The 11,073-nt window shown below is 47.4% G+C and overlaps 1 protein-coding gene across 1 annotated transcript; it reads left to right on the top strand.

The window, feature by feature from the left end:
• The first annotated feature begins 8,905 nt into the window (after positions 1-8,905).
• On the top strand, positions 8,906-11,069 carry LOC101064565 (rho GTPase-activating protein 22-like). The gene is made up of 2 exons (XM_003970414.3): positions 8,906-9,939; positions 10,793-11,069. The coding sequence occupies exons 1-2, from the start codon at positions 9,119-9,121 to the stop codon at positions 11,028-11,030; spliced, it is 1,059 nt and encodes a 352-aa protein (XP_003970463.3). The 5' UTR covers positions 8,906-9,118; the 3' UTR covers positions 11,031-11,069.
• The last annotated feature ends 4 nt before the right edge of the window (positions 11,070-11,073 follow it).

The following is an 11,073-nucleotide window of genomic DNA, read 5'->3' as shown; positions in this document are numbered from 1 at the left end:
TATTAAATAGCTGTGTGTGAAAATTGACTCCCCGGTCTCGGGTTGAGGTGCAAACAAGCACTCATTTATAATTCATGTGGAAAGTCTTCTGTCACAGGAGGATTTCCCTGCAAACGTCTGTTGTTGATTAACTGTGTTGGATTTGTCTGCAGGGATCACCTGTATTCATCCTGTGATGAAGGACTTTGAATCAGCCTCACTTCATTTCCATCAGTGCTGTTTTGTTTTTTGCTAGAATCTCTCTCTCTCTCTCTGTCTGTCTCTCTCTCACTCTTCACATAAATTTGCAGCCCATTCACCATCCTTTCATATTAGCATAGCGTGCTGCAGTGGGGGCACTCTGTGGAAGTTCCCAGGCTGACACCTGATGAATTAGCATGCATGCTAATGCTGGCAGGTCCACGTAAATAGCCCCCAGTCACCAAACACCCTGTCACAAGGTATTTTTTAATAAACAGGCCAAAAGCTTATTAGTTTTGAGTCAGAGCAAACGAGGCAGCAGAAGCTGCAGGTCTTGAAAGATGCCAAGAACATGAATCAAAGATACACAAGCGACAGGTGAATCACAGAAGAGCAAGCATGCAAGCACATTAGGCTTATTTAATGAAAAATTCAAACTTTGGTTAGAAAACTGCAACTCAGGTAAGCGTTTAATATGATGGCGAGGACTGCAAGACTCGACCTGCCATCAAAACAGCTCAGGGGTCAGTAGGTCGCCAGGAGGCGGAGTCAGGTTAGTTTCTGACAGCTGGCCTGATGCTAATGCTAATAGTGTATTTCACTTTTCACCTCAACACAGTTTTACAGATTTTACCCGTTTTATACTTTGATATCCTCGTTAAAACTAACACACATATCTGACTGCTGAATGACATCATGCATCATGTCGTGACGTTATTCTTTCAAACCTTCCTCAAAGAAATGTAACACTTCCGACGTGTCTTGTGTCCGTTCAGGTTTGTAATAAAGGCAGAAGGTCAAGTGTGGATGACTGGTGGGACCTAATAGAGGTTGGGGGAGGTTTTGTTACAGCTCAATATAAAGCACACGCAGGGACTCAGACGTGGACACACAGATGCTTTTGAAGGTACCGGTGAATGAAGCTGTGAAAGAACGGCAGGTGAATAAGTAACAGGCGCAGCCCGAGCGGAGCTCATTCATTATTTTAGTCTGGAAGATAAGAGGAGGCTAAAAGCTCTGGAGGCCTGGGACCGACTCCGTCTGGGGCCTGAACCCAGATAGAAATCTCAAAGTGGGCCAATCCCGGAGACTGGACCTGTCAGTCCAGCGGCCCTGCCGGAGACTGTTGTCTCATGGTCGAACACCAGTCTGAACACAGCTTCAAATTTGGGATTTGGTTTTCTGCTGTGTTGAATGGAGTTAGGTGACAACGCGCGTGTGTGCGCATCAGATGTTGAACCTCGGGGCAGTCCCAGAGGACAATGGATGAGGCTGCACAGGCTACCCAGAATGCAGTGCAGTTTGGGGGCACAAAGTCGATGTTTTGATGCATGAACGAGCCCCAGACTGATCTTATGATGAAGGAAAAGTCCCGTATTTAATGTTGTGGCACCATTGCTGCTCCACATCTCACTCCTGCTCAAAGAGAGCTTAGATCAGACAACCGTCAGGTTTTGTTCCATCAGGTTTAGCTTCCAGATTCAGGATTAATGTGTGGGTTTGGTTCATATCCTTAAATGCTAAAGGTTCTGGATTTAATCCCAGCCATTCTGTGTGGATTTACCATGTTTTCTCCATCATTGACCACCCACAAACATGCACGTGAATAGTGTGTGTCATGTGATGGGCTCATGACCTGCCCGGATCGACCCCAGGTGAATTCTGGGAAACAAACATAAAACAATGTACAAACACATTTTTGGTTGTTAAATGCTGAAACCTTTAGGGAAGACTCCAGACCTCTTCCACATCTTCTTTCCCTCAGTCAGCAGCTGCTCTTCAGTCAGCCATTTTCACCCCCCCCCCCCCCCCCCCCCCCCCACACACACACAAACCCCCCCTATCTACATCCCTCTATCTCTCAGAAAATCCCTTTAAGAGATGCCTCTCTCCTCCTCTCCTCTCCTCTCCTCTCCTCTCCTCTCCTCTCCTCCTCCTCCTCCTCCTCCTGCAGGCTTCTATCTGGAGCAGTTAATGGACAGCTGAGAAATGGCCACCGGCAGCAAGAGTGGGTGATGGGGGGTGTAGGTGTGCGGGTACCGGCTCTTTTGTCTGCATGATGGAGGCCGACAAACCTGCATCACTTCACTTTAGAAAAGCCAAGGAAGGGTTTTAATCCCATGTGCATTCCGAGGTGCACTCTATTGAATTTGCCTCCTTGGCTCTGAAAGGCATGAATCTTGGTTTAAGAAGTCGGACAGGGAGAACCAAAGCTCATTCAGAGCCTCACAGAGGATCAGAGCCGCACTAATGTGGCTAAGATCTGTATGTGGCCCACATACTTTTAATGTCACCTCAAACCTTATTTGTAAGCTCTTCCTCCCCCTCCGCCTGTGTTCCTCAGCATGTCAAATGTTGAACTGATTGAACTAAATCTGTTAAATAGCTCATAAAAGTCTGATTTTTAACTGCAACCTGATCAAGAGAAGAAACCTGCTAATCTTTCTTGTGTTTCAATTGATTTCCCTGGGAACCAAGCCTAACAAGGTCCCTCAGAACGCTCATTAAGGCTGCAGGGTGTGTGTGTGTGTGTGTGGGGGGGGGGGGGGGGGACTGGGAGTTGATCACCTTTAATGAAGCTTCTTATGAGACAGCGGAAACAATTACGCAAGGTTAAGCACAAAGCCCTCATCCCTTCTCCAAGGAAGACTCGGAACTGAATTAAACCCGTACTTTTAGCTACACACACCCACCTTCTGCACAGGTTCCTGCGCTACGTGTGTACGATTCATGTCCGAGAAGAGATATGTTTCAAATTTAAAAAATGTAACACGGCTGCAGGAACATGGCCCTGACGGTGATGGAACAGAGGTGAACCTGCTCAAGGGCAAAAATAATCCAGCTCATCTGGTGTAATCCCAGTCTCAAGAGTGGGGGGACTGGGAGGACTGGAGAGCCCTTCAGACGTTTTGAGCTGGAAAGTTGATTCACACCGTTAAAAGCATTCAAACCACACTAAGCTGAAATTCTCGGTTTAATATTTGAAGGTGGGCTAGCGCAGTTTCCATCCGAGCTGTGATTTCAGACACTCAAACACTGAAGACTGATGCCGTATCTTAAAATATCCGTGGGCTCGGAAGTAACAAAAGGTCAGAGAACGCCTTCATTAGTTCATCCTCCCGTCACCGTATCCTCGTTGCTCTCTGTGCACCTCTCCTCTTGTAGCAGCAGTCACCATTAAAACACTAGCAGGGGAAATATATGGCCTCTTTTGTCCGCAAATGTTATGAAATGAAACAGGACGTTCCTTTGCTCTGTCAGAGGTACAGACAGGAGCAGCTGTGATCGTAGTCACGGCGGTTCCAAAGGTCCAGCTGTGCATCAAACTCCCTCTTCCACAGCTGGCGGGCAAGCTGAGCAGCCACTCCAAACGCAGGATTTAATGTTCTCAACTGTAAATTGTGCATCTGCGGGTCTCAGAATGCATTTTTTTGGCTGCTAGCAAAGATGTTGATGGAGGGACAGTCTGAACACACACTGTACTGACTGTAATAAAGATCATTTTTTAGTAGAAATGATGTATCCTTGCTTTCGTGCTGTGTACTGTAAATCTGATGCGGGCACCCTCGAGCTGTTGCTGTGTCAAAGCTTCAGCAAACAATGCTCTTGCTCTAAAAATAGACTAAAGACATCTCGCTTTCTTCCTGAGTTCTTGCACTCGAAGCACAGATGGGCGACACATCCGTCTGAGATCAGCCTCTTATACTTGGAAAAGCAAATTTCTACTCCGGTCTACCTGATGCACTTTGGAGAAGACGGTTTAAATTTGCTTTAATACACTTCTCAGTGGACGCAGAGGTTTAAAATAAATGATCACAAAGACGAGAAAGGGATTCACCACAGAGAGAACTGCTTCCAGATGAGGAAGAAATGAGAAATAAAGATTGTTCAGGAGCCATTATGTTCAATAATGTGATTTTCTATAGATATGCGGGCTTGAGCGAGCGTATTTGATATCATTGTGTTAAGGTGTCTGATGCATCCGAGCCTCTGCAGCAGCATTACATCAAAATAACTCGGTTTAATTCCCCTCTTCAGAGTGTCCCTCATTCACAACCACACTCTGGATGTGACTCTTTTCATACCTGCACATTTGCTCATGGAGGATTGAGAATGCACAGGAGATTACTTCTGACAGATGGAGGATCGGCTCTGTCACAGCACACTATCACAGTAAATAAAGCCCCCCTTAACAGACACACACACACGCACACACACACACGCACACGCACACGCACGCACAGACATATAAAGAATCAAGATGGTGTAAAAGATTTTGGAAGAGCGCTTTGTGATTTTTGAACGATGTTACAAAGCACCCGTCTCTGCTGTGAGGAAGGAGCAAATGCTATATTCTGAAAATGTCTGTGCCCACGGGCCGTGGGGTGGGGGGGGGGGGACGTGTGCACCATCACATGCACAAGTATGTGATCTTCTGTCCTCCCACGAGAAAGACAGCGATATGAAATCTAGCTAGGAAGATGTCCGATCCCTCAGGCTCGCTCTCCCTCCTGTACTGGAGCTACTAGCAGCCAGAAGACAGACGCATCAGAACAGACACGCTCAGGACCACAAATGTCTTCACTGTCATGGTAAACATTCAAACAAACAACCCCAATATTTGCTGTCTTAAGCATCCGTCATGTGGCAGGAATTGGGCCAGACTTCCGTATATGACTAATAATCACCGCGGCAACCAGACGGAGGGGTGTTTCCTTTACAGTCTGCAGCAAAACCAGCCACGCTGGAGTGAACCGTGCCTCCTCCAGACCAGCCGAGCAACCTGTTGTTAACTGCACCCTCAACAGACGTAAACACAGAGTCACACACATCTACTCATACAATCTAACGAGAGATCCTTAAACGAGCCATTAGCTGGATACATATTCATAACGTCCTGCTTTATTATGTGGAGAAAAGCTCACGGCTTCGGTCAAATTTGAAGTCAGTGTTGACTAACAAAAGGATGTGAAAACCTGTAGTGGTCAGACATGCTGAGGAATGCGTGTGGATGAAAAATAAACCCAGAGAGATTGTTTCCTCTGACAATCTCAGGCAGCAGCAGTGGTTTTGTGTGGCTCTTCCAAGGAATGACATGTGAAGTTCCTGTTCGTTTACTGGGTAAACAGCAGAGAAAACGGCCTTCCTCCATGTTCGCAGAGGGGAGGGGAGCCCTGGCAACAGAGAAACACGAGTCTAAATTCAACATCCTCCTCTATACGTCCCTCCTTTTCCCCATTTTCATAAAAAAAATCCTTCATGTAAAGACAAACAATCTGAGCTGCTCTGACTTCTATACAATATTCTTTTCTCTCTGCATCCCAGGTTTATATTTGTGTTGTTTGAGGCCTTCTGGTCTTGTTCTGGTGTTGGTGTGTGCTATCAGTTGTCTAAATAAATACTGTATGAGCTGCAGACCTCTATTTGACTACCAATAAAAGGCAGCAGGAGGGAGACCAATGTGATTCATGGAGTGTACGAGGACCTGCGATCCTGTCAGAGTGCTGCCTCAGCACACACACACACACACACACACACACACACACACACACACACACACACACACGCTTGGAAATGTGCCAAGAATATTATCGCTGAGAGTGATTGCTCTTCACCTACACTGAAATATATTTGCTGTGGTGTGCGCGTGTGTGTGTGTGTGTGTGTGTGTGTGTGTGTGCCTGTGTGTGTGTGAAAACATGCAGAAAGGCTCAGGATGACCCTCTTCACTTTTGACACCTCTCCCATCATCTTCACTCCCAGCTGACCAGTTGACCCAGTACGGTCTCCCACAGCAACAATGAGACTAGCTCGTGAGCCGAGGCCTCCCAGTATTCAGTAGCACACACAGACACACACACAGACACACACACACACACACCACAGCAAATATATTTCAGTGTAGGTGACACACACCTTGTTGGTTATTCAACAGCTCAATGGTCAAACACTGACTGGGCCTGATTCAGGCTCCCTCAATCGATCACTGATTTAATGCATCGAATCACTCGTGTGTGAGGTCTCAAAGGCTCTGACGCTGTCTGCTCGGTCTAACTGGCAACACTGGTTTGGCTAATCCTATGATTCACCTCTACTGCAGATTTGGTTACATTGATTGGTTTATTGATTTGCTGATCTTTCTTGCCTGTGAATCATCCTTTTAAACCCTTCCTCTCAGAAGCTTCCGTGCAGTAATCAGGCGCGATAAATCTGATTTATCCCCTTTAAAAGCCGTTTTCCTGCTCCCAGCTCGTCTGTGGAGGCTCCCACAGTGCAGAGAAGAGCAACCCCACGTGATCTTCCGCAAGCCTCCTCCTCTATTGACACCGCTTCCATTCCGTCTCCTCCCTCCTTCGGTTCCTCGCTGTTTCTGTCTGCCAGCTACTCCCCCTCCTGCTCCACCCCCACTGATAGCCAGGAAACCACCAGATAGAGCCATCCTTCAACCAAAGCCTCAAAACCTTACCAAATTCTATCATATTTACACGCTTCACCTCCATTTCTGCTTTTTTGTCCATCTAATTTTTATTCCACTGACTTTGACTTGTGTCCATACAGGACAACTCTGGGACGTGTTGGCTGCAGATATGCCTCACATCACACCTTCATCCCTCGCTGGGGGGGGGGGGGGGTGCAGTCAGTCACAAAGGCAGGTGGGTCATTAAAGGTGTTGCTCAAAAAGGGTCCCCATGGCAACTGCCTAGGCTGTTAATTGGTTGTCTAAATGTGTGATAACAAAAATAAATAAATAAAGCCTACAAGCGATAAAAAGCTTCTTTTAGCAGGCAGATGTCTGCAGCTGTGGCGAGAAGCAGAGGTGTGGTTTTGATAATCCAATTCAGCATCGCACATACCCACGCTGGTGACGCACGAGCGGCAGACAGGCACACGGGTGCAGAGCTTGCAGGGGAGGTGGAGATGAGAGGTAACTACTGTACTCATGACAGCAGCAAAGGATGGCAGATGTAGCCAATCCTGGCGTGATTTCGTGTTACACCTGCACGGTGGGTTCATGCACCGCACGTACATGATGCAACACGCATCCTTGTGCAGCTCAAAGAGATGCGTTCTAGTATCCTACCGACCAAGGCCATCTTAAGTTCCTCCCCATCCAGACGTGTGCTGAAATAACCACCCTTCCTCTCATCTGTCTGCCTTTATTATTTAGAAACACGGGGTCTGCGTTGCTATGGATCCTGTCGTTATGGCTACAAACAACTATGCAGATGTAGAGGGAGGCAGAGGAGGAGGAGGAGGAGGAGGAGGAGGAGGAGGAGGAGGGAGTGCAGGGAACAATGAGGGTCCTTGAGAGGACCGGGCAGTCCAGGAGGTTACAGCTGTGATGGGCTGCTGCGGTTCCAGCAAGATGAAAAGTTTGGCGGTGACAGACGTGCGAGTGTGACAGACGGAGGTCAGGGCAAAGCCTCGGAGGGACAGGAGACAGAGTAGAGTGCATCGTTCCGGGTTGCACTTTTCTTTTATGGCCGCCCTTGACGTCTCAATCTGGACACTTGAAAGCATTTCAAAGTTTCAGCACGGCAGCAGAATAGTTCACATATTCGCCATGCCGACGCACGTCTGCGTGTGCGCGCGAGGCGTTGGAGGACAGAGGGAGATTTCCATTTGGCTGATAACAGCGGTGCTTTCACATTGTAAACATGCAGGATAAAATATGCAGCAGCAGACACACTTCAAGGTTATTTTAGGTTCCCTTATAAAAAAAAAACCCCCAAACAAACAAGAAAACAGAGAAACACCGAGACATTTGTAAAATGTAACCAGCTATTTATTTTTTTTTGTCATTTAGAAAGCTGCGAAACACATTCGCTTCGTCAGTACAGTTACGGCCGTGGTTATAAAGATTTACATATCTTGTTATTTAAATTCTGCATGAGCACAGCAGAAGCCTGTTAGCCTGTTAGCTGTAGGTCAGCATCACAAGAAAAACACACAGAAATGCCTGAAAATCAAATAGCTGTTTTTATCTATTTAATTTGTTATTTTTTTAGTCTGCAGTCATTGAATTGTCTTTGTGCCAGTATTTGACTGCAGTCGTGTTTCTATAAGGACAGAATGTCTTTACTTGTTTAATTAACACACCAAAACATATCTGGTCTTTACGATGCCAAAAATAAGGCTGTTTGTTCAAAGCGTAGCATCATTTCCATGTGCGCCACGTTGAAAAGGCTGTGCACAACACCGCGAGCAGCGCCACCTGCTGGTAAAACCGCACTACTTCCGACATTTGAGGGGTTTCTCCGCATATTCTCAGTCTCTGCTTATTTCTCTGGTTTTATGAGTGACAATAGGAGAAAAAAGATCTAATCATCTAGTTTCTCCCTCTTTTAAAATTCTTATTACTTTTCTTGACATTGGTGAGCAGTCTGCAGCAAGACAGCTCCGAATTTATCGAATTTTAAATCCCCGAAGAGATTTCACTGCACAGATCGTGTGTGTGTCTGTGCGTGTGTGCAGATTATTTGGTTCATTGTGTGTCTTTCGTATTTTGCGCCCATGGCCACTGTCTATTTCTGTGGCTGCAGTTATGTGTGACTGTCTTTAGGAATGAGCCAGACTACATTACACTCCCTGGTCCCTCCCAGGAGCTGCGCTTTAGTAACAGCTGAGGTCAGTTCTGCTTAAAGACACACACACACACACACACACACACACACACACACACACACACACACACACACACACACACACACACACACAGCAACCTGCCGACCAGCCACTTCACAGCAGACAGAAGCCAGGGGGTGCAGAGCTGCTGCACCTTGCTGTCTGATCTATCCATCAGCAACCGTTGCAGCATCCTGAATTACGCTGACAAAACAAAAAAATCCAATGACTGAAAGCCAGTTACAGCAGACGGACGAGGGAAGGGTAGTTGTCTGACACTTGCAGCGCCTACAGGTGCCGACCAGGTTGGATCATGGAGCTGCGTTGTCTTCCAAATGAGACCCCAACCACAGCCAGTTCCTGCTCCACGGACCCCCTATACGACAACTGCCCACCGTTCGTACAGCGAGGGAGGGGAAAGGAAGTGCAGAGCAGGGTTGTGTGTCCAGCTGTAACCAGACTCCCAGGCTCCTGCAGCCCTCTGACCGCTCTGGCCCCAGCTGAGGTTCCCACAGTGGTCAGTGAGGGAAGAGGGGCTGGCCCCAGGCCAGACCACAGCTACTGCAGCTGGAGGGAAGACTTGGGAAGACAGGGACCTCAGGGAACAAGAGGCGGGGAGATAGGACATGGCAGCTGCTGGGGGGCTGAGGATCCGAACCAGAGTCCGGCGCTGTCACAAAGTGTGGAGCACTGCAGCGCACTCTCTGTGTACGATAACCTCCCTGATGCCGCTACCCCCAACAGCCCCCGGCAGCTAACAGAGATGCAAGCAAGCTTCCACGGGAACCTGCAGGAGCAGATGTACCAGGCCTGGGTTCCAGGGCAGCTCCAGGCACTGAGGGATGAAGAAGGAGTGAGTGATTACAACAGCATCTGGTCTTCCTGTGAGATCATCCTCAACGACCAGGACAAGGAGCATGAAGAAGAGGGACACTGGGTCCAAACGCCCCCTTCTCAACAGCAGGTATCTCCTCAGGTATCTCCCGCTGAAGATCAGGCTGCGTGGGCTCCAGCTGGAGTCCCCCCACCGGTCCCCCTGGCTGACCCCTCTGCCAGTGCCCTCCGGAGCCTCCTCACCAGCCTCCAACAGCAGATAGTCAAACAGAGGGAGGAGTACGAGGGCCGAATACTCAGGTAGTATCTTGAGTTCATCTCCATCATTGAGAACAGACAACGGCAAAGAGACAAAAAATAAAGAATGCAAAGATATAGAAGACATTTCTAGATATCCTAAAGTTTCCCATGAGCCGCAGATTAATTATCTACGGTAAAGTCCTGGAAATGGGTCTGAGGTAGCACTGACCTCGAAGACAAATGTGTCTTGTTTGACAAGAAACATTTGGTTATGTAACGTGCTTGAGCTAATTTAAGGGGTCCATGCTGCTGACCTAGACACAACGCATACCTCATTTATTACCGATATAGAAAGAGCGAGCGAGGTCAGTGCTGCGGGTCGGCAGTTGAGAGGACTACGAGACGTTTCAAATACAAAATGGAGCCCAAAAATGTACAATTTCAGCTCAAATTAATTGTACAGTTGAAATCAAACCGGCCTCAAGTGACCACTGAAATACATGAAGCATAAACTCAGATCACACGTGATTACGTTGATCCATGAGGTAGAAAGTACAGAGAAAAAGTGAAATATAGAGTTGAACTTTAAAAAAAAAAGACTTTAAATTAAAGGTGAAAGTCACCAGGATGAATAATAAGAAGGAGTTTTCTTAATATTAAACTTCTGGCAATAAATGAACTTCAGTATCAGAGCAGGTCAGCATATTTTAGTGCAGGGGTACATTTTTTCTGAGGACATTTAAAAGGAGCTTTAGGACCACTGAAAATGTAAAATGGAGATGAATTAAAGAATGAAAAGCTAACTTTCACCTACATTCCCTCAAATCCTTAATGTCCTTTAAACTAGCCGCTTCAGAATATTGGGACTATATTCAAACCCGACCGTCTCACACTGATATCCTTGTGCTCTCAGCCTGGAACAAAGAAACGAGGAGCTGCAGGTGGAGGTGGTCCAGCTGAAATCAAACCTTTCCCAGCAGCGCCGCTGGTACCAGGCGGTCCAGGTCAAGATTGGGGAGTCGGAGAGAGCGCGAGCTGCTGCGGACCGACACAACGCGACTCTGCAGAGGGAGATGGAGCAGTTCTTCGACACGTTTGGAGAGCTGAACACCGAGGCCAAGAAGACGGAATGGATAGTCAAAAGTTTCTGAGCAAACAGTAACACAGACGACTCAGGATCCAGTCGTGTAGACG

Source organism: Takifugu rubripes, chromosome 14 (genome assembly GCF_901000725.2).
Source record: "Takifugu rubripes chromosome 14, fTakRub1.2, whole genome shotgun sequence".
Classification (NCBI taxonomy): Eukaryota; Metazoa; Chordata; class Actinopteri; order Tetraodontiformes; family Tetraodontidae; genus Takifugu; species Takifugu rubripes.
This window is presented reverse-complemented; position numbering and strand designations above follow the sequence as displayed.